The sequence below is a fragment of the Parasteatoda tepidariorum genome, chromosome 5, assembly GCF_043381705.1.
Source record: "Parasteatoda tepidariorum isolate YZ-2023 chromosome 5, CAS_Ptep_4.0, whole genome shotgun sequence".
NCBI classification, from domain to species: Eukaryota; Metazoa; Arthropoda; class Arachnida; order Araneae; family Theridiidae; genus Parasteatoda; species Parasteatoda tepidariorum.
In genome coordinates, this window is record NC_092208.1 from 79,506,829 (window position 1) to 79,531,502 (window position 24,674).

The 24,674-nt window shown below is 31.3% G+C and overlaps 2 protein-coding genes across 2 annotated transcripts in view; both read left to right on the forward strand.

Annotated features, from left to right (window-relative positions):
* LOC107454209 (bicaudal D-related protein homolog) overlaps nucleotides 1–22,252 on the forward strand; it is an 85,798-nt gene extending 63,546 nt beyond the window's left edge. The window contains exons 5-11 of the mRNA XM_043042467.1: nucleotides 3,249–3,416; nucleotides 6,974–7,060; nucleotides 8,688–8,897; nucleotides 13,096–13,227; nucleotides 15,577–15,713; nucleotides 16,587–16,707; nucleotides 18,887–22,252. Coding sequence (XP_042898401.1) covers nucleotides 3,249–3,416; nucleotides 6,974–7,060; nucleotides 8,688–8,897; nucleotides 13,096–13,227; nucleotides 15,577–15,713; nucleotides 16,587–16,707; nucleotides 18,887–19,033 — 1,002 coding nt within the window. The 3' untranslated portion in view covers nucleotides 19,034–22,252. The remainder of the gene's footprint in view (nucleotides 1–3,248; nucleotides 3,417–6,973; nucleotides 7,061–8,687; nucleotides 8,898–13,095; nucleotides 13,228–15,576; nucleotides 15,714–16,586; nucleotides 16,708–18,886) is intronic.
* A 1,078-nt stretch (nucleotides 22,253–23,330) lies between these two features.
* Nucleotides 23,331–24,674, forward strand: part of LOC139424766 (uncharacterized) — a 13,225-nt gene continuing 11,881 nt past the window's right edge. Inside the window, exon 1 of the mRNA XM_043042459.2 lies at nucleotides 23,331–23,544. Within this exon, the coding sequence (XP_042898393.1) occupies nucleotides 23,514–23,544 (31 nt within the window). The 5' untranslated portion in view covers nucleotides 23,331–23,513. The remainder of the gene's footprint in view (nucleotides 23,545–24,674) is intronic.

Consider the following 24,674-nt stretch of genomic DNA (forward strand, 5'->3'; position numbering starts at 1 on the left):
ATATTAATTTCCACTTAAATACAAACGTTTATATATCAAATTGAAGATAATTTAATGTGAAATTTAATAATAAATACAGTATTACAATATCTGTATTACAAAAAAAGTTATGCAATTAATAGTAAGATCTATCTTAGATTTGCATTTTTTTTTTAAAGTGATACTTACACAATCAATACTTAGTAGGATAACCCTTAATTTTTTAGACAGCTTCACAGCGTCTTTTCATCGAGTGAACGAGTGTTTAAAGTTCATCTTTCGTAATCACATGGTGCCAAGAATCAATTATAGCTTCAATAAGTTGTCTTTTATTAGATGGACGTTTTTTTCGTACAATAATTTTCAAACGTCGCCACAAATTTTCAATTGGATTGAGATCAGGGCTGTTTCCTGGCCATGGTAATATATCTATGCCTTTATTTTGAAACCATGCTTTGCATACTTTTGCTGTGTGGCATGGAGCTGGATCCTGCTGAAAAATAAATGGTGCGTTGTTGGAGAAGAGCTCCCTGATTGAAGGTATCAATTTTGGTTTCAGGGCAGTTTCGATGTATTTTTTGGCATTCAGGATGCCATCAATCACTTGAATTCGGTTCACACCATCTGCAGACATACATGCCCAAATACTGACATTTGTTGGATTTTTAGTAGTTGCTTCAATGCAATCAGGATGAAGCGCTTCACCTACTCTACGTCTCACTTATTTTCTACCAACACTTCCAAAGAGCGATATTTTACTCTCATCACTCCAGATTACTTGCCTCTATTGATTTTCTGACCATTTAATGTGTTCTTTTGCCGACTTAACTCGTTTTTCGCGTTGCTTTTGATTTAAATATGGTTTTTTCCTTGGAATTCTAGTTTGTAGTCCAAATCCTAATAACCTTCTTCTTATTGTTCTTGAACTTACTGCAATACCATCTGCATTTATTTCACATCTAATGGCATCTGATGACATTTTTCTATCTTGAAGGCATAGCCATTCAATTTTTCTATCGGTAGTAGCACTTGTGCATTTTTTTTGGCCTGATTTGACATCCTGAATGCCAAAAAATACATCGAAACTGTCCTGAAACCCAAAATTTATACCTTCCATCAGGAATATCTTCCCCAACAACGAACCATTTATTTTTCAACAGAATTCAGTTCCATGCCACACAGCAAAAGTATGCAAAGCATACTTTCAAAATAAAGGCAGAGATATATTACCATGGCCAGGAAACAGCCCTGATCTCAATCAAATAGAAAATTTGTGGCGACGTTTGAAAATTCTTGTACGAAAAAAACGTCTATCCAATAAAAGACAACTAAGTGAAGCTATAATCGATTCTTGGCACCTTGTGATTACGAAAGATGAACTCCAAACACTCGTTCACTCGATGAAAGGATGCTGTGTAGCTGTCTTAAAAATTAAGGGTTATCCTACTTAGTATTGATTGTGTAAGTATCACTTTTAAAAAAAAATGCAAATCTAAGATAGATCTTACTATTAATTGCATAACTTTTTCTGTAATACAGATATTGTAATACTGTATTTATTATTAAATTCTACATTAAATTACCTTCAATTTGATATATAAACGTTTGTATTTAAGTGAAAATTAATATATTCTACAACCACACAAAGTTAAAAAGCATGAAACTTTCAAAAAGTGTCCACACTTTTGGCCACCACTGTATGCGATAAATAATAATATTTTATAATAAGAACATTACATGTAAACAAAGGAACCACTAGAAGCTCCAAAAATGTAATGTTACTTTAAATAAGACATTCTTTTAATAGAAGTATGAGCCTTAAAAATTTTAGTAATTATTTATACCTTTAATTTTTATATGAGAAATCAAAGTAATAAAGCATTTTAAACTTAAAAGTTAAATTATTGTAAGTGCAGATTGCACAAAAACTTTTTCTATTTTATTATTAAAACTTTTAACACTGTTTTAGTCATTGTGATCTGACCACATTTCCACCATCATGCCATAGGTTATGAAATTGTAAAGCCGTAACGCTTATGGCACCCTGGCCCACTATTGGCTGTAACGGGAACGTTTTACACATTTACGTATTTGATTTATTAATTTAATTATACTATAAAAAATTCACGTATTGTGATTTTGCTTCTCATCTTAGATTTTTTGGACAGCTTAATCAAGGTTTTGACGGTTTTAACCAGATTAAAACATTTATCAAGAGCTTCAGATAAAAATAAAAGTGAGTTTAAAGCTGAAGACTCTGTGGTCGTATGAAATGATGCTTTTTGCGAATAATATGCTATTTCCATAACTGATGTGAGTTTGCAACACTTATTTATGACCTTTAGATCAAGTTTAGCCTGTCTTTTTAGCCAGCGCCCTCTATGTTTATTTTGGAAATGGCGCAAAACGTAAAGATGGAGTAAAGCCACAGTCTTAAGATAAATTAAAAGCGTTTGTGGTTTAATTTTTTTAATATTTAGAAACTTATTCCAATTCTGCATTATCTGGGCTGAAAAAAAAATTCAAAAGATTTGCAAAAAAATTAGAATAAGGCATTGACTTTTAGAATTTTCCTCTACGTGGAACAAATTAGCAATTTTTAAAACAATTTAATAACTTTTAAAATATTTTAGTTATTTTTCCGTTCTAAGGCCCAAATAATTCTTTACAGCAAGATGACATATACAGTTTAAATATGTAGCTTTGCTTTAAGTGCAAGGCACTTAAACTGTGGCTTTTCAATTCTCCTCAGCGAAAGAGCTTCGCAAAAACCTTGTGAATCCTAATCCAAAAACCTTGAAATGTTGATGAATGAGCAACGTCATTTATCAAAACTCTTTATGGTATCTCTCTTTTCATTTTCATAGACTATATTTTTAAAGCAAAGTAATTTCCCTACTCACATTGATAAAATAATCTCAATTCTCACAGTTTCCAAACAGCATTATTACTTTCTATTACATCAGGTGGAGTCACGAATTTTAGAAATACAAAGTAAAAACCTCTTTGAAAAATATTTAAATAAGATAACGGCATTTTATGAGAAATGTCGTTCATTGTTCGATTTATTCGAAATCAAAACAAAAGAGTTATCTCAAAACAGACATCATAATTTAATCATATCTATTTGTTATCTCACAAAATAATAACGCAGCCATGTGACTTATTGACATTGCCTTTTCTGTAAAAAAATAAAAAGCATTTAGAAGAAGAAAAAAAATATTGGTTTAGAATCATCCTCCTAATTTGATGTTTTATTCAATTTTTAGATCCGAAATCAGCAGCAAGATTTGGAGGATTTAAGGCAAACCAATTCGCAGCTGCAGGCAAAATTGGATGTACTGCTAAGGAGAAGTCCAAACGGCAATTCATCATTATTGGATGAAATAGAAATGTCAGCACCCTCATCAATGGAAGAGGATGCAGTTCGGCTGCAGGTAATTTGCACTTATTACAATTATATATATGTGTTAAGAGTAAAAACCCGAAGTCTGGTAAATCCTAGGATTTACCGGTAGCTTTAGCCAAAGTGGACGAATCGATAAGGCTCCGTCGTAATATAAAATTATGATTTTTTTGAAAATAATATGCTATTTTTATTACTGTTGTGAGTTTGCAACTGTTACTCATGACTGTTATGCGAAGTTTAGCCTACAGCCAATGCTGTCTTCGCTTAATTTCAAAATGGCGCAAAACGTCAATGTGTAAAAAAGCCACAGTTTTGTAAAAATGAAAAGTGTTTGTGGTCTAATTTTTTGATGTTTAAAAACTCACTCCAATGCTGCATTACCTGGGCTCATAAAAAATTTGATAAAACTGAGAATAAAGCACTTATTTTGATGATTTCTAAGTGGAAAAATGTCGCCAAATTGGCAATTTTTAAAAAAGTTTAATAACTTTTAAAATATTTAAGTTATTTGTCTGTTCTAAAGCACGAGTAATTTGTCACAACAAGATTATATACATAGTTTAAAATCATCGCATTGCTTCAAGTGTAAAGCACTCAAATTATGACTTTTTTTTACTTTCCTTGGTGACAGAGCTTCGAAAAACAGCGTTAATATACAAATAAGCTGTTTAATATGATTCCATTTCGGCTTTTTGCCAAACCTTTGTGATAAAACCTAGGACTTACCGAAACACTTTGGTTAATCCCAAATTAGGTTTTAGTGGTAAAACCTAGGATTTATAAGACTTCGGGTTTTTATATACACTAAGATACACACACGGGTGGAGGTGATAAAAGATTTCCCTCCTATAACTGAGAGAAAATTTTTTTAAATATTTCATTTAAATCCATTGAATCATCTATTTATAATATTTCCCATGTGGGAAATTAATATGTACTTGAATTTGTATTGTACTTCATAATTGAAATTGTACTTCATAATTGAAATTGTACTTCCAAAATAAAAATAATGAAACGAAAAAAAATTATTTTATTCAATGATATTTTCTTCTTTCATTTTCTTTTATTGACCTTTTTTTTTCTTTGTCAGACATAGTTTTTAGCACTCTTTGAATTTGTTGAATTAAGTATTGTTTCAAGCTTTCTTTGAGTTTTACTTAAAGACTTTGAATAAATGATTAATTCTATATTTAGAATTAACGGCAATAGACTGTATACTAAAAGGAGTTATTATTAAAAAATTTGTGTCTTATAACAGATGTTTTTCCTCGAGGCTTTTAATTATAAAGTTGCTTTTCAAAACAGTTCAGGTCTGTAATGTTATTGTACTGTAATGCTATTCTTATATATTGTTAATTAATGAAATTTTACTAAGTCAATGCATTAGATTATTTTTATTATCACAGTAAACCGTGTTTTTCATTGCCCTTTAGCAAAGTAAAGTTTTAAAAAAAAACGCAATTTGAAAGCTTTACACTTAGGTAAAGCTGTAAAATTATATTATTTTTCATTAAAATATTCGCACCATACATTCATTCAAGTATTATCTGGTCTTTTGAAAGTAAAAATAACTTAAATATTTTAAAAATTATTAAACATTTTTAAAAATTGCCAATTTGTCGAAAGTTTTCACTCCGATGAAAATCATCAAAATCAATGAATAATTCTCATTTTTTCAAATTTTTGATGTTCCCAGATAACATAGATTTGGAGTAATTTTTTAAATATTAAAANGATCATGGGTTTGAGTCCCCTTGCCGTCAGGCTAACCATGAGAGGTTCTCGTGGTCTCCCTCACCATGCTGTAATGCGGGTGAGCTCCATCAAAAAGTCCTCCAAGGAAGGCAAAATTTCTCCCAATACTCGATCCAGGAGTTCCCTTGTCTTCTGGATTAGGTTCAGAATTACAAGGCTACGGAGTTGAACAATAGTAGTCGTAAACCCATAAAATTGGGTCGGCTGTTCAACAGCTGTTATAAAACCTAGAACTTACCGAAACACTTTGGTTAATCCCAAATAAGGTTTTAGTGGTAAAACCTAGGATCTATAAGACTTCGAGTTTTTATATACACTAACATACACGCACGGGTGGAGGTGATGAAAGATTTATCGTCTCTAACTGAGAGAAAAAAAAATTTAAAATATTTCATTTAAATCAATTGAATTATCTATTTATAATATTTACCATGTGGGAAATTAATATGCACTTGAATTTGATCTACTTTCAAAATAAAAATAAAAATTATGAAACGAAAATTTTTGATATTTTCTTCTTTCATTTTCTTTTATTGACCTTTTTTTTCCTTGTCAGACATAGCTTTTAGCACTCTTTGAATGTGTTAAATTAAGTATTGTTTCAAGCTTTCTTTGAGTTTTACTCAAGGACTTTGAATAAGTGATTAATTCTATATTTAGGATTAATGGCAATAGACTGTATACTAAAAGGAGTTATTATTAAAAAATTTGTTTCTTATGACGGATGTTTTTCCTCGAGGCTTTTAATTATAAAGTTGCTTTTCAAGACAGTTCAGGTCTGTAATGTTATTGTACTGTAATGTTATTCTATTGTTAATTAATGAAATTTTACTAAGTCAATGCATTAGTTTATTTTTATTATCACAGAAAACCGTGTTTTTCATTGCCCTTTAGCAAAGTAAAGTTTTGAAGACTTTACACTTAGGTAAAGCTGTAAAATTATATTATTTTTCATTAAAATATTCGCACCTCACATTCATTAAAGTATTATCTGGTCTTTTGAAAGTAAAAATAACTTAAATATTTTAAGAATTATTAAACATTTTTAAAAATTGCCAATTTGGCGAAATTTTTCACTCCGATGAAAATCATCAAAATCAATGAATAATTCTCATTTTTGCAAATTTTTGATGTTCCCAGATAATATATATTTGGAGTAATCTTTTAAATATTAAAAAAATTAAAGTAAAAGCACTTTTCATTTTTTTTATTTTTTATTGTCGTTTTGCTCCATTTTTCGAAACAGCATAAATAGTGTTATCTAAAAAATTTATGAAACTAAACAGTCATGAATAACTATTATAAACTCGCCGACATTTCGAAAGTGACATATTTAGCAAAAAAGTGTTACTTCATGTCGCGACAGAGCCTTAAATCTGTGGTGAAACTGCGGTTAAAGCAGCTGTCATTGAGTCATTCAATCCCTGTTGCAAATTAAAGCTTACCGAACTTTAGACTGATGAGTAACAGTCTGTCTCAAAAGTAAAGGCTGTCGGTACGCAATGCTGATTGTATTATCATGATATGAAGTTGGTCTCGAAATAGTGAAATCTATACTTAAATGACCCCCTGAGCTTTTTAAAACATAGTTCTTAATCTCTTATTAATATTGAATTTTTTAAAAAATTACTTGATTTTATTTTTAAAATAAATTTTTATTTTTTATCAACAATGATATAAACTGTTCACATTTGGTGACGAAAAGGTTTATAATTAAACTAGTAACGTGTGCTTAATTAATATTTTAGAAAATAGAAGAATGAATTGAGAATGAAATCCATTATAATTGAAATAGGAAATCCATTCTCATCAAATTATATCATTTTCTAGGGTAATATTGCAGATGAAGACATAGAATGTGATGATCTAGTCCTTCCTTTCGCTGGTTTATTCCCCGAAGGAGAAGAAAATCAAAAAGTAAATATACTATTAAAATATACTTGCCTTACAAGCCTTAAAAAATGTTCTCAAATTCTATAACTTAGTTATTTATGTTACTTTTTTTCTTAACTCTGTGATAAAAAAAATTTTTTTTCTCTGTGATAAAAATAATAATTTTGAAAATAATTATAATTTTAAATTATAGTTACTGTGCATGTTCATTTTTTTAAAATTATTTTATTAGCAATTTTAGCAGGAATTCGTCTACAATTTAAAATAATTTCCTTTTTTAATTTTATATATCTTCGAGGATAAATCAAGGATAGAGTTTAGTCTATGCTTTGTGTTATGTAGACTAAAGCGAAAAAAGCTTTAATTAAAACACAAAAGTGAACATACTTTAAGTTTTAAATTCTTTAACCAAGAATCGATCATCCAATAATATCAGAAAAGTTACATTTCTAAAGTTTAGACACTAAGGAAGGTTCTTGTCTATAAAATCTAAACTATGGTTTGTTCATTTCTGTACTTGATTTGTGATTTATTCAATTTTTTTTTTCACGTTAGTTTAGCATTTATATTTCTTTATAAATGGTAAGAAGAAAAAATCGCTTTCGAATTTTACACAATCCATATACTATGAGCCGGAATGGCTCAGCGGATAGAGAGTTCGCCCTCCAATGAGGTGAGCCGGCGATGGCTATTGGATACGAATTCCACACCTGGCTAACACCGACCACAGTGCTGACGTAAAATATCCTCAGTGGTAGACAGATCATGGGTTAGAGTCCCCTTGCCGTCAGGCTAACCGTGGTTGGTCTTCATGGTTTTCCTCTCTATGCAACACAAATGATGTTCCATCAAAAAGTCTTTTACGAAGGTAAATTTCTCCCAATACTTGATCCAGGAGATCCCTTATCTTCTGGGTTGGGCTTAAAATTTCAAGACTACGAAATTGAACATTAGTAGGTAGTCGTGAATCCAAAATTGGATCGGCTATATTTAACAATTTTTCCTTATTTTGCTTTAATTTTCAACATTCTCATGTTGTGAATGCCATATTTTCAATATTTTGCCAACATTTTTATCATTCTCATGTTGTGAATGCCATATTTTCAATATTTTGTCAATATTTTTATCATTCTCATGTTGTGAATGCCATATTTTCAATATTTTGCCAAAATTTTTATCATTCTCATTGTGTTAATACCATATTTTCAATATTCTGCCATATTTTTCATCATTCTCATAGTGTGCATCCCATATTTTCAATATTCTAATAGAGTGAATAACTCGCAAAATATCGTTTCTAACGCATAATTACNTATTTTCAATATTTTGCCAACATTTTTATCATTCTCATGTTGTGAATGCCATATTTTCAATATTTTGCCAACATTTTTATCATTCTCATGTTGTGAATGCCATATTTTCAATATTTTGCCAAAATGTTTATTATTCTCATTGTGTTAATACCATATTTTCAATATTCTGCCATATTTTTTATCGTTCTCATAGTGTACATCCCATATTTTCAATATTCTAATAGTGTGAATAACCCCGCAAAATATCGTTTCTAACGCATAAATACTTCAAAGAAAGAGAAATGCAAATAAATGTATCTTGCTGTTTTTTCAATGTATTTTTCTTTTTCATCTCTTAGATGACTCAAGAAGTGATAGATATCTATCATCAGTTGAGGCGGTTGTGCTTTGAACTTCGAAGGCGGAAAGACAGTATGTCGGTGGACAGTGGAATCTCATCCACGACTCCAGAAGAGTTACAAGCTCACCAAGTACGAGTGGGAATGTTCTCAAACCTTCTCCAAGAATTTAAGAGCCTTATCGAAGATCTATTAGCTCAAGGACCTGATGTAAATACTTTCTCCTGTTTATTAAAATCTACAATACAGAATCTCAATTGTAACAGTATCTTTTCCCCTACCCTTTCTGCGCTTACAATTATCTCTTTCTATATTTAGAGGGCAGGAGAGTAATGTCGGTACTTGATATTCGGTACTGTCAATACTTGATATTTATTTGTCATGTATTAGCTCATATCGTTCTTCAAAGTCGTGCCAAAGACTAGTACCTCATAGTATTTTAAACGCAGAGTGATAATTATTTCCTCGTAAATAATTAAACCTTAATCTTATTTATTTATTTTCAAAAATGCGTATCCGATATTGTATATATATATAGTCGGACCTCTATTTAACGAAGTCGCTAAATCTCGATGAAAAAGCTTGTTATATGGAAAATTCGTTAAATGGAAAATCACCAATTAGAATACTTAAACAATGCAAAACAGGTTTTAAATTCATAAACACTAGACATAATTAAAATAGAAATTGATCCACCTTTATCTTGTAAATTATTATTTCTATCGAATTGTTTAAAATGATTTTAACATTTTATCGTAGATTTGGTGATTTCTTCATCATTTCCGTCTTCATCTTCCTCAAAATTTATTGCTGTATTTTTATTTTCCGCACTGTCCAAAATATCCGATTCAGTTAATGTTTTTGCGGTTGCAGCTTCAAAATCAATCAAAAGAAAATCATTAATCAGTACATCATCATTAGTTTCTTGGTTCTCTCTTAGCTGTACCCACATTTTTAAGTTCTTCTAAAGGAATGTCATCCCCGTCACTTTTCAAATTCTCCACGCTGACTAGGAATTCAGCTTTTGCAAAACTGTTATGAATAGTACGATATGTGACATCATAGTTCCATGTTTTAGAAATTTGAATGGTTTAGAATGTTTTAGAAATGCAAACAAAAGGGGAAAGGGATTTTACCGCTTTCTCTAACAGTTAAGTGACAGTGGAAATCAATTCCAGGTCATTTCCTTCATGAAACTTTTTAACATGTTTGAAATATTTTGGGAAATAGGGAAAGTGGATCTTAAAGAAAAGTTCATTGAATAGAAAGTTCACGTCGTTATATGGAAGTTATTTTACGAAGAAATTTCCAAAATGTTTTTGGTTCCTCGAAAAAAAATCGTAAAATAGAAGAATTCGCAAAATAGAGGTTCGTTAAATAGAAGTTCGACTGTGTATAGGGGAGAGTGGGGTCAATTGTAACAGGGTACGATTGTAACAGAGCAAAAATTTCGAGTATCGGGTTCTAGATTTGGTTCCTAGGTGGCGCACAAGGTGTATTTAATAAATATACATGTACACCCCTGATGGCAACCATTTTTATGTACTTTTGAAAGAGTTACATCACAAAAGATATTTTCATGCCCCGAAAGTACTTTTTTTGGTATTAGAATATTATATTGTAANAAAATTTTGATTTTAAAAAGCGGCGGCATTGATTTTATTAAAGGATGTTTTTAACATGTATTAATATTGTAACGATTCGGTTCTTGCCGATTTGATTTTATAAAGCGGCTGATTTTATTATCCAGTGATTTTATTAGCGGCGGGCACCGTACTTGATATTCGGTACCGTCAGTACTTGATATTTATTTGTCATGTATTAGCTCATTTCGTTCTTCAAAGTCGTGCCAAAGACTAGTACCTCATAGTATTTTAAACGTAGAGTGATAATTATTTCCTCGTAAATAGTTAAACCTTAATCTTATTTATTTATTTTCAAAAATACGTATCCGACATTGTATATATATATAGTCGGGCCTCTATTTAACGAAGTCGCTAAATCTCGATGAAAAAGCTTGTTATATGGAACATTCGTTAAATGGATAATCACCAATTAGAATACTTAAACAACGCAAAACAGGTTTTAAATTCATAAACACTAGTCATAATTAAAATGGAAATTGATCCACCTTTATCTTGTAAATTATTCTCTAATATCGAATTGTTTAAAATGATTTTAACATTTTATCGTATGAAGATTTGGTGATTTCTTCATCATTTCCGTCTTCATCTTCCTCACAATTTATTGCTGTATTTTTATTTTTCACACTGTCCAAAATATCCGATTCAGTTAATGTTTTTGTGGTTGCAGCTTCAAAATCAATAAAAAGAAAATCATTAATCAGTACATCATCATTAGTTTCTTGGTTCTCTCTTAGCTGTACCCACATTTTTTTAAGTTCTTCTAAAGGAATGTCATCCTCGTCACTTTCCAAATTCTCGGCGCTGACTTGGAATTCAACTTTATCTAAACTCTTATGAATAGTACGATATGTAACATCATAGTTCCATGTTTTAGAAATTTGAATGGTTTAGACTGTTTTAGAAATGCAAACAAAAAGGGAAAGGTATTTTACCGCTTTCTCTTACAGTTGAGTGACAGTGAAAAATCAATTCCAGGTCATTTCTCCCATAAAACTTTTTAACATGTTTGAAATATTTTGGGAAATAGGGAAAGTGGATCTTAAAAAAAAGTTCGTTGAATAGAAAGTTCACTTCGTTATATAGAAGTTATTTTACGAAGAAATTTCCAAAATATTTTTGGTTCCTCGAAAAAAATCGTAAAATAGAAAAATTCGCAAAATAGAAGTCCGACTGTATATATATATATATATATATATAGAGAGAGAGAGAGAGAGAGAGAGAGTTTCACAATAGTTTTTTTTTTCTTTTTTTTTTNTTTTTATTTTCTTTTTAATGGCGGGCACTTGGGGGTTGTCCCATTGGCCACAGAAATGCCAGAACTGCTACTCTCTTCTCGTTACCCAGTGGGCACCTGTGGTGAAGTCACGGCAGTAAAGCAGCCTCGTGCACGTCACACAACCACAAACCCGTTTATAGGGTGGGTCACATTCACACAATCACACACAAAGGAGAAAGGACATAGCAGAGAGAAAGAAACATCCATGCCCTGAGCAGGATTCGAACCCGCTACCAGCGGCTCCGCAGTCAGGCACGCTAACCACTCAGCCACCAGTTCGGCAGTTTCACAATGGTAGTAACTCAAAATTTGCTACCAAAAGCATTTTCAATATTTATCCAAGTGAATCAGTCAAAAACTGTTTACTAAATTCAAATCGGGAAGTCGTAATCTTTCTGATTCGGTCGAATTAGAAGACCAAACTTTGGAAAATTAATGAATAAGAATGGAAGGTACTGCCTCACCCACCACACTCTCCTGGTATCTCCCGTCAGGTTTCCCTATATTTCGATATGAGTGGCAAAAAATTTGAGCACTTGAATAATTTCCAAAGTGTTTATTCATAGTTCAATAGATTTTTATTGATCCAATATTGACAATTTGCCTACTAGAAGGCCGAAAATTTGTTGGTTAGGAGGGAGATTACATCATCGATTAAAAATAAAAACTTGTTAAAAATTTATATGCTGGAATTTAACGAGGAAAAAATTATTTTCTGATCCCCCAAAACTATTGTACATTATTTCATTACTTCTAAGCAGGCGCAAAATTATTAAGTATGTGGTGCGCAAAGGCAATAAAATAACACGCATTAAAATTTAGTTTTATAAAAAAAATTTAAACAGGCGTTGCTAAGACAACTCAATAATAATTACGATCTTGACGTTCCAGACATTGGGATGTAAAAGTATTAATAGATGTATGTATTTCATAGTAACTTGTAAGTAATTATATATATTAAATGTTGTGATGTCTCCAATTTATTTCGTTCTCGTTTATCCGAAATCGTATATGGTAGGAAGACTGAAAACCTTCCTTAGGAGTATACGGAGAACTTTTACCATTGTAGATCAAGATTCACTTTTCCAAGTAGAATTAAGAAAAGCTTTGTTGACTCTTATGGAAAGAATTCCAAAATGATTAAGAAGATTGATACAGCTAAATTATATGCTTTAAAACCCTATTTAAAAATATTTTAAACCAGCTTATGCATTAAAAATTATTGTATGTATTATGAATCATTGTTATAATTCGATTGCAGTTAATTTGAGCTATTTTCAATATTTTTAAAAAGTGACTAAGCTTGTTTTCCAGTATGGAAAATTATGTTTAGAAAATTGTTTTCAACGCATAGTTATCAGTATAAGAATCAGTATCATGAGTATTTATCAGTTTAAGTATCGGTATAAGTAATTTATCAGCATTAGTTATTTATTAATTCAATCCCTACGCAATGTTTATTAATTGTGGTTAACATATTTTGCAGCCTTGCCTTACTTGTCAATCTGTTGCTCTCGCTATGGATTCCCAAAACCTTGAGCGACTGAAGAAAGAACTTCAAGAGAAAACAATTAGTCTAAAAGAGAAAAGTGAAGAACTTATTCAATTGAATACCAAGGTAAACTATTAAGTGACTTATATTATTTTACAGTTCAAAAGTGGATAGCTTCCAAAGATCGATTTTTTCATATTTACTTCGTACAATTAGTCAAGCTGTATTCAGCTCCTGAGCAATTGGGAGAGAGTAACGGACCGGGCTGGTGTCTCCATACTTCGTTTATTAAATGTCTCTCAGCCTCCTATGACATCCATATTCAGTGGATATCCTCACACGTGGGTCTTTTTGGCAAGGTACTTCCTTCCCAGCCTCTGCAAGCACGGCCCTCACTTACTCTGAATTATTTTCTATCCGCAAATCTAAAGTTAATAAAGCTTGGCTTGTTCCACCAGATCACAATTGGTATCCCCGCAAGCATCCTGGAGGAGCCCTTGGCCTTCAGGGTACACGTGTCGACCAAACCGCTACCTGTAGATTTGTCAGTGGGCATACTAAGAGCCTCACTTTCAGTGGACAAATTAAACTTTTTCCATCTTGTAAAAAGTGCAACTCCAGCGAGGCTAGTCCTCACCATCTACTTGATTGCCTGGATTTAACCATGGAAAAGGTTATTGAGAGACCTCTCCTTTTCTTCGATTTTTTGAAGACTCACGGCCTCATGGATCTGGTATAGCTCCGCTATCCCAACTGGGATTGGAAACAACACAATTAGTCTACTAGCCTAAGGGCTTGTAGACTAATTGTACGAAGTCTAAAAAGTATCAAGTTGATTACTGAAGACTTCAATACTGAAGAATTTCCACTGAATATACTGAAGACTTTTCCACTTAGTCTGCAGTACGGTTACATTCGTAAAAAGCAGAATTTTTGAACAACTGGCATGCAAATAAAACTTTACCTTTTCTATTTTAAGAAGAATTCATTGTTTCAGATGAATCTTCTGTATGGCCAAGGTTACTGTCTGGGGCGAAAATCGCAATACGTTTTTTTTAATTATTATTGTACATGTGGGTCATTGCACTTCAAGGAGAAGAAGACAACTGATACCCACACATACGGCCTTTGACATCAACACTTATTGTTTATAAGCAAAATGGTGTGTTAAAGTTTAACTAAACTTCTCCCCATAAGTTAGAATGTTAATTAACGTGAGATTAATTAAATACAACGCCGTATTGAACGTCAAATTTGTTGAAATATATTTTTTTTTCGTCTACGTCTTTTACTTGACTTAGATTTATTATTTATTTATGTATTTTATTGCAACCTTGGTATATTTTTGTTTTGTGTAACTGGCAACCTCGATGCATAATTAGATTGTTTAAGTTCTACGTAACTCCGTGCCTGTCCTTATGCTAAAAGGGAAATATGCAGGAAAAGATTTGAAATCTTTGCGAAAGAATATAGAATCTGTCACTTAAGAGAATTAATACTTGACGAGTGTGGCTTACTCGAAAAAGAATGGAAAGAACAGTTGCAAACGAAAACAAATGCCCCGTTTCAACAACCAATCAGGATCGAGGTACCCACACTACGCTACTTGCAGGTAACCCACTGAATAACCAAGCTTACTTTATCCTGATTGGTATTTTGTTCGATTGATAAAATGATTTTTGTGCATCAAGTCAGACCAAACTTGCAAAACTTTACGTACGCATTCTTAATGAATACTTTTTTCAAATTGTTTTTCAAAAAAAAAAGTCAGTTTTTTCACAGCTCATCACACCAATTTTAAAATACTTGTATTATTTCAGAAGACCGCTCTTGAAATTAATAATTTTACCCTTAATTGTTTAGGAGCAGCATTACCCTTAATTGTTTAGGAGCAGCAATCACAGAAACTTACATTTTTTTTCTTTATAATTCACATCTAATTTATGTAACATTTAAAAGCATTACGGTAATTTCTGATGCCCAATGCTAACTTTAAGTCGCCTTTGTTTAATGTTCAATGTGCCACCGTTTCGTTAAAAGTCCTTATTTTTTAGAAATTCTACTTGTAGCAGAAATTAAATTTCTTGTACACTTTCATTAAACATTTACCTAAATCTGAAAACAAATTGATACAAGTACACAGACAGTACCCATCAGAGGCAGAGTTCTCTGTGATGAAGAAAATACTCATCATACCTACGTTTAATTCCCAAGAATTACTTTATTAGTTTGGGACATAGTTATTATGTATACTTATAGAAGTTTTTATTTATAATAAGATCATTAATATACAAAACTTTCAACAGAAAAAGTTACAATTACAGAGATGCCCTAAGCCACTTAAAGAAAAACTTTTGCAGGGGAAGGGAGTGACTCTTTATTTTCCAGTTCAAAATAACTTTCCTTGAGCTATTGGAATGTACTATCGGTATTCGGACAACCATCAATATCTCTAAAATGTCTTATTTCTTATAGGCAAGCATTCAAGAAACTGAATTAGCTGCTTTGAGGGAAGAAAGAGACCACCTAAGGCAAGATGTTGATAGTAGTAAATGGGCCAAAGATGAGATTGTTAAGAAAGCCTGGACAATGCGAGATCAAGCTGTTGCCAGGTTTGTTGTTCAAAATTTGTTGCTCTAAGATTTCTTGGTCCACATAAAAGCTATATTTTAGAAAATCTTAGTGGATAACGAACGAAGTGGTAATTTAGTAAATTTGAAGTAATTGATTTTTAAGATTCAGTGTCGATAAACTAAGCACTGATAAAAAAGCATAAAAACTCGAATAAAATCTAAAAAAATAACATTTACTTATTAGTTGACTAACAGTGATATTCTTGCTGAACTTCCAACCTTTATTTATTTATTTTTTTAAATGTCTCTTCTTGAATTACTTGAAAAAATGATTATTGAGGACAAGAAATGGAAAACGACTTAAGTCCAAAAAAGAAAATTTTTCAGGTCACTTGAAAATTGAAAAACACTCTCTTCTGCTACTTAGTTCTCTCCTTCGGTCAACAACACCTTGCGTATTAACCTAACTTTTTTTAAATAGCTTCTTAATATTGTTTTTTATCGTAAAAACTTATCTACTTTACCTATTTATCTTTTTATCAATTTACCGCATGTTTGAAAATGTCACATTGTTAAAATTTAAGATATTATGGCACTTAGGACGTTCTCCATTTTACTACGCATAGCACATTTAACCAGCGCGATCTTTCGACAAATTTTTGAACTATTGCTATTGGATTTCACACTTAGGGCGTTCTCCACTTTGTTAGCTTGATCTTCAAGACAGTTTTCCGTATCAAAAAAGTAACAAAAATTTACAAAAAAAAAAAAAAAAAAAAAAAAAAAAAACGGATTTTTTGGTACTATGGTCATTTTCCATTTCTAGTCTTATGTTGCTATGGCAATTTAGTTTTATCACTGATAAATTATATTTTGGTGGTGTTTAATAAAAATTTATCTCTTTATGTGCAGAAAAAACAATGTGGAAATCGTTCTCGCAAAAACTCGCATTGAACTTATGCACATCAATAGTCAACTCATGGAAGCTGTGCAACAAAAGGTTGAACTATCACAGCAGCTTGACCAATGGCAGGTAATGTGAAATCTTATTTATCTAAATCTCATTATTTTCATTGATCTTTCAGATTTCGCGACTTTTGATTGCTCTAACTGAAATTTTTTTATTTGTTTCCCTTTTCAAATATTACCAGAACGTGTTGAATAATCGACATTGCATTCTTTAATCATAAATAGTTTCAAGTGGAGAAAATTTTAATTAATTGATCAGTCAAATATTTATGTATGGTGTCTGTACGCTATATTCTGTTAGTAATTAATTTACTTGGTGTAGTTGTATTTTGCCGCTTGTCAATACTGACAGGCCTATTTTAAGGCAGAGGGGTGTGCTTCTTCTTGCTTTTCCAGTGGCACCATCAATGGCCAAGGATTCGAATCCTACCATACACATTTTACCCGTTTTACAGAGGACACATTCATGTAACATCCATGCAACCGCAGATCGTAATTTTGACTTGAACTAGAGCACGATCAATCTCCGATCCAGCACCTCTAGAGGTATTGATATGTTACGGCAACTTGGAAGATTTTGTGACCCCGTCATATTTACCTTGCACCAGTTCCCATTTAGTACATAGGACCAGTGGGTCTTTGGTCGGCTATCGAGCTCATGTCCTAACTCTTGGACATGGGCCCAACACCATACCAAAAAGGCTATCACACCCCATTTAATTCAGTAAAAAAATACATCAAAATAAAACAAATAATCCTGTTTTTATATACTGTTATGAACTACTAAATAACAATCATTTCAAACCCAAAAACAATTGTAAAGTTTACTACAAAAAAAAGTCGTCACAGAGCTAATCGAACAGCGCAGCCAACTTGTTATTATTTAAATTGCTATTCCAGCTTTTTAGACATTGTGAAAAATGCTGGAAGCCGTTGCAGCTCTTTATCATTCAAATGGATTGCGCAAACAAAAATTAAGCAATGTCTAATTTTAAAGTAAAAGCTTCATTCGTTATTCCTACTTATTGATATATCAATTTAAAATCTTATTTAAGAAGACACTTTTTATACCATTTTGTATTTTAATTCCTTTTATTAATGGTAATAAGAAAAGGGTTCAAAAACACGTCAGTATGTGATTTAATTTTATTTGTGTTTCAGGATTGTAGAGTGAAAGAGGCTTGAAAAATAGCGAAAAAATTCTTGCTTGAATTATACCGATAATTCTATTTAGCCTATATTATTTTTTTATTTTGAGCAAACGGGATGATTGAGATTGTTAATAGTGCCAGTTCTCTGTTGATTTGAAATCCATAGATGATATTTATCAGCAGGTCATTGTATTCAGAAGATTGCTAGAAGAATAATCATCCCTAACAGCAAAATAACTTGGGTCCTCATTGGATCAATATTCACAAATCTTGTCGCAGAGCCGAAATGGCTCAGGGGATAGAGCGTTCGCCTTCCAATGAGACGAACCGGGTTCGAATCCCAGTCGATACGAATTCCGCATCCGGCTTGCACCGACCACGGTGCTGACGGGAAATATCCTCAATGGTAGACGTATCATGGGTTAGAGTCCCCTTGTCGACAGGCTAACCATGGGAGGTTCTCGTGGTCTTCTTCTCTATGTAACTCAAATGCGGGTTAGCTCCATCAAAAAGTCCTCCACGAAGGCAAATTTCTCCTAATACTCGATCCAGGAGTTCCCTTGTCTTCTGGATTGGGTTCAAAATTACAAGGCTACCGAGTTGAACAGTAGTAGTCGTAAACCCATAAAATTGGGTCGGTTTGTTCAACAACGGTTATTAAAAAAAAAAAATTAAAACTCTTGTTGCAGTAAGGGTTAAAAGAGCCGTTATTTTACGATATTGACCCGATATCGAACTATCCACTTCACCCGATACTTTACAGCAACTTTGCAACCAAATATTGACTCCATATAGAATTATCAGATTCACCCGATATTTTATATGCAATATTCAACCCATATTAACCCTATGGCCTATATTAACCCTTCATAGGACCAATATTAAAAAATCTAGACATCCCAGCATTGGTCCCTCCGTGCATGTTGAACCCATATTGAACCAATTTTGAGCCCCATTGGGGCCAAGATAAAATTGTTGCTAGGGATACCTTTAAATCTCATATTTAAATCGAAACATACAGTTACTTGTTTTTGAGCTGAACTAACTTTATTACCTTAAAATATAATATTCTTCCTTTTTTTCTACCTCTAGTTGGATATGCAAGCCCTCCTTGATGAGCAAATGAAAAAGAAACTAAAAACTTACGAAGAGAAAGAAGAAAGACGTCCAAGTCGACAGGGACAATCACTAAAACGTCCTGCTAATTCAAAGGGAAAACTTTTTAAACTATTCAGGTGATGGAACTCACCGAGGACAATCGAAATATATTTTTTTTTCTAATTCATTTTACCTACATGACTTGTCTCAATGTATGCAATCCTAAATACTAGTTTGTTTTTTAAATAGTTGTGTAAAATACTTTTTAGATTTTTATAAGCGTTGTTAGATCTCTTTTCAAAAAAAAATCAATCCTCTTGTTCCAGAAATTCACCATAGGCAAATATATCATCTCTTGCTATGCTGTTCATATTGGAGAATTCTACTTAACCTTTCATGATGTCAGTTGAACCCCCATTTCGGAACAAAAAATTGCATTTCTATTTTTGTGGAATTCTTGTCCTAAATTGCTGCTTAAAAATATTCACTAAAGTCAATCGACCTATGTCTTTTTCAAGCAGGGTGAGGTTAAGGCCAGAAGGATTTCAATGGCGAAATAAATAAATTAAAAAAAAAAGAGTTTTTAATTGTTTTAAGATACCAAAAATGAATTCAGATAATAGTAGCTCTTGGCAAAGAGGTAGGGAAAAAAAGGTCATTTTTATTAATTTAAGAGTTAGAAGGTTGTAATAAGTGACATTAAAAATATAAACTTTAGAAGGGTTACAAACTGCTAAAAAAATACATTTTTATAAAAAGAACAGTCTTCTTATAAACTGGCAACAACAAAAATGTAATTTCTATTCAAACAATTTAAACCTAACAAGTTTCTAAACCTCGAATGAACTCCCTAAAATTGAACTCTACCCCTAATTCTTCCTTGTTTACTGTGCAATTTTCCTTTTGAAATGTACTTAGTAGCCTGACATGAGTGACTTAATATTCCAGAACTCAAAGTCACGAACTCCTTAGATGCTGACGTAACAATTGAACTATACAATTTCACACAAAGTAATTATTTTTGCCATTGAAATTATTTTGCCTCTTGATCTGTTTTAACGGATGACATCATACGGACTATAGGGAATTTTAAGGATTTTCTTAATGAGTATTTTTGCAAGAATTACCCATTAACTTCAGAAAATAATTTTTTAATTGGAATCTCTGCTTTTTATGGCTCTTTGCGAAAGAACGATTTCTACGTCTTAAAATGAATAAGAGAATCTATTTTTAGCTATGAATTAATATAGAAAGACTCTTATGAGACATTCTACATTATATATACACATAGGTTTGCTGGAATAAGCTGTGTTGTTTGACTGGAACAAAAGGGTTAAAATTCTTCCTGGATACAGTTCTACTCAAAAGCATATTTGTGATAAAAGTTGCCTATTGCCTACATCTCAAACACAGGGACCAATATATATATATTTAACGAATGGAGGGATTGTACATACATATGTTTGTTAACTACGTCATTCCTTGTATGTAATGTGTATATCGCATTGTATTGTTGAGGAATTTTTTTATTTATTTAATTTAGTTTTTTCCTAGTGCATATATGTTTTAGTTGCAATACATTTCCATCGTTGTGTGCCTTAAGGTGCTTCATCAGCAGACAAATTAACTTTGTTTCATAATCCGGTGATAAGAAAAAGTATTGTTCCTTGCATTTCATTTCATTTATTGCTTTTAAGGAAATAGTTTTAAAATTGCATTTTAACAACTCTTAAGCGAATGAACTGTTTTAAAAAATAATTTTATCATTATACCGAACAATTTTACTTTTTTTCTATTTCTTTCCTTCTCTATTAGTTAAAGGAAATTTACCTTCTCACTGAAATGCAAAAATTTTAATTATTATAACTTTTTTTTCCCATTTTCTTTTTTAAAAAGGTATTGAATATATTTTCAACATCGGCTTATAACAAAAGAGGTTTTAATTATCATTGAAAACATACAATAAAATAAGTTTAAATGCAATCGAAATTAATAATTATAATATTTTAAATTAGGTAATAATGTGTGTTATTACTTAATTTACCTGTTGTTTAACGCCATTAAGAAAATTATAAGCTCAAATATTAAATGATAAATAATCGTAACTTCTTAGCAATCTATATTCTGGAGCAATAAATTGATTTCTCTAATTAAAGAAAATATTAATAATTAATTTGGAAGTATATTACTTAAACTTATAAGGATTTCGTCTTCTCTCTTTTTGGTACATGGAAAGTTTAAATAGTTTAAACTAAAGAAAAATGCATTTGAAAGTGACCTTAAAATTCTCTTCAGTTGTGGATAAGTATGTGATTGTAACTTTTTTTTTACTGATCAAAATCATGATATTCACAAACATCAGGTCGTATAAAGGCATAGTCAAACCGTGGAATTGTTTTAAAGTTTAAAATACGCTGTCTTTGACTAAGGTAGCACAGTTCTATGACTGAAAATATTTATCGCTTTTATCTTTGTTACTCTTTTGTTTCCTTTCAAATATTAAATTAAAGAACATTTTAAATTAAAGAAGTGTTTAAATTCCAGGTGTTAAAGTTCTCTTAACACCTGAATAACCTTGTTTGTATAAATTATCATTTGCATTGATTTTATGCTGTGTAAATACTTGATGTTGTTATCTAAATTTTAAATTGATTTATCTTTAAAAGTTGAAGGCTTTAAATTATACTTATTATTTTTCTGGTACATTATATAGGACAGGGTGTAATGCATTGATCTCCCTTTATCTATCTTTTTAAATCCTGTCAAAACTGAAGCCAGAGTAGGATTTTTTAAGTGAGAGAAAATTAATATAAAAGAGGAAAAAAAATAAGATGATATCAAAGTTTAATGAGCCACTAGTGAGAAAAGCGGGACAAAACCTGTTTCACTGCTTAATATAACTAAAAAGTGTTTTTAACAACTGCCTTGCACCACATCTCTGTGAATCAAACTGGTTTTGATGTTTTCAGTTCTCGCCTTTCTCAATAATGATTCAGTGGCTTTGCATTTTATTTTTATTTACTTTTTATATTAAGTTTTACTTGAATTCTAAAAATAAATACGTTGAGGGCGGACATCAAGATACAACCTGTATAGTGAGATAATACGAAGAAAAATTCAAGTGTTAGTTTCGTGAAATGTGTTGGGGTTTTTTTTCAGAATTTTTAAAAGACTATATTTTTCAATCGTTATAATGCATGGATCTCATGAACACAAATCTTTGTTACTCTGAAAATTGAAAATCTTAAGAGTTGGGTAATGTATGTGTTAAAATTCACTCTTTGTTATAATCATCACTCAAAATATGTTACATTAGATATGTGTTATAAAAAAATAAAAACGTTGATGTGTTATAGAGAATGTGTGTTTTTCTTTGTTTAAATTATCATTTTTTAAATTATTATTTTTCATTATTTCATTTAATGAGTGTCGAAAAATATTTAAGTGTAAAGCATACAAATGTTTACATCATTTTTTAAAATGTGTAATTTTTATTGACAGAATACAAAAGTTGATAGAAACCGTTGGAATAGTTTGAGTATTTAAATTTTAAAAAAATGGTATTATTTTAAAATTTAATTTCTCAAGAACTATTCAATAAATTTTGTTAACATTTTGAATTTTGTCCTTTAAATTCCCATGGTAAAATGGAGTAAAAATTTGTATTTCTTTCAAAACTTTTTCGACACTTAGTAAATAAATTAATATAAAATAATGAATTAAAATATGAATATGAATCATTGGATTAAAATTAATTTTATAGATGAATTTATTACAGAATGAAATTTTTAATTTGCTTCAAAGAGGAACCCAAACTTTCTACATAAGTCCTGACTAATAAGTCGGGAGTGCAGATTACGACTACCCCCCCCCGATACACACATTTTAATTCATTTGTAGAAACTCAAATCAGTCACAAAAGGGCATGTTTATTCAAATAAAGTGCATTTTTGTGTCTGATTCTGAAACTTAATTAATAATTAGCATATTTGTCATCGTGTCTCCTCCTGAAAGATAATTAATGATGTGCACCTATGGCACCGAGGGTCCGTCTGTAGGGGGAGGGTACTATTTTCATAAAACAAACCAACCAACCAACCAACAAATTTGACTTCTATATAAATAATACTTGAATTTTTATATGTAATCAAATGCCGAATTATAAGTTGCTTAGTTTTATTCTACTTATTGCAAATAGTTTTTTAATAACCAGTTTTGATAGCTATTAATTTTTTTTCTTCTATTTAATATTAAATAGTAAATCACACAGTCTAATAATAATTAATCATCTGAGAATTTGCCATGAGAAGAGTCTCCCCAGGTACAGAATCCTCTTCTCAAAAGTATTCAGGAGTACTCAAAAGTATAAGTATTCAAAGTTTTGGAATGCAGCAATAGAGAAGGTAGATAAGAAATGATTCATTTGAGAGTTAGTAAGGTGTGGTTATTCCAGGAAGTGAACAATTCGTAGTCCACATTGATGAATGGGCAACATATGCATCTAAGAATAAACTGCTCTGAAATGTATGGGGTTTAGCCTTATGAGTGCAAGGATCCTCAGGAAAAGAAATATAGTTTAGGGTATTCAGACGAAAGTGAGTAGGTGTTTAAAACTGTAAGGATGGGAAGTTATGCTATAGGAAATGATAATGGTAAGTACTTATACCCATTCTATTGATAGTTGACTGAATTATAATAAGATAATAATAAATAATTTTTAATGGAAAGATTTACTTTTGGTAATAAAATTTATTGAATTGTTATGCGAATTAGATAATTATTTCCTTATTAACTTCGGAAAAAAGAGCATTTTTCTTATATGTTTTTTTTTCCTTCATAAATCGGAAAGGTTGTTTCTCTCAGTTCGAGTCCCAACTGCTGCTGGTTGATACGAGTCCTACTCCCGGATCGAGCCAATCACAGTGCTAATATAAAATATCCTCAGTGGTAGACGAATCAGAATCTCATGGTGTCATCCAGACGAGGTTTTCCTCTCAAAGAAACGCACATGTGGGTTAGTTTCAAAGTTAGAAGGCTATGGAGTTCTACAATGATAGTCGTAGACTCAGAATTGAATTGGCTGTTCAACATCGGTCATAAAATAAATTAATTATATGTTAAATTAAATCGGTTTATGTTTTCGATCATGTGCGTGCTTTAATTGAAAAAATTTACATTCTTATGCTAATACAACCTACTACTTTGCAAAAACATCACTCGTTTTCAAACTAAAAGTATCATAACCAAAAACCTTTAAAGTTATATAAGTGTGAGCATTAAGATGTTAGGAGCTAAGTGTTTATAATTTTTCCATGTGCAAATCCATTTTGGGCAAATCCGTGGGTAAAATTATTTACTAAAATTTCTTTTCTTTGATAATTTATATAATTATTCTATGTGCAAATCCATTAAAGCAAATCCGTGGCTAAAATTATTTGCAAAACAGGCAATTTATGTTTCCTTAACCTTAAAGATTTGTTATGTTTCCTTAACGTAAAGATTTGTATACCATTGAGAAAAGCTGATCTAGATCTCCACCAACGAAACAACAACTTCTATGGAGTCCTCAAAAACATCTTCTAAAAGAAATAAATATCCATTATTTCACCCCGAAGTTAATTAAATTCAACATGTAAACCCACAAGGCATTCCTGGTGAGTCTTTTCCGGCCTCCGGGTGGCCAATTTTTCCATTTTTGAGTGTTTAAAATCCGATGTTCCATTGATTTAGGCTTAGAGTATCAGACCGCCATATTAACGTGTCATCCACTACAAGTGGAATC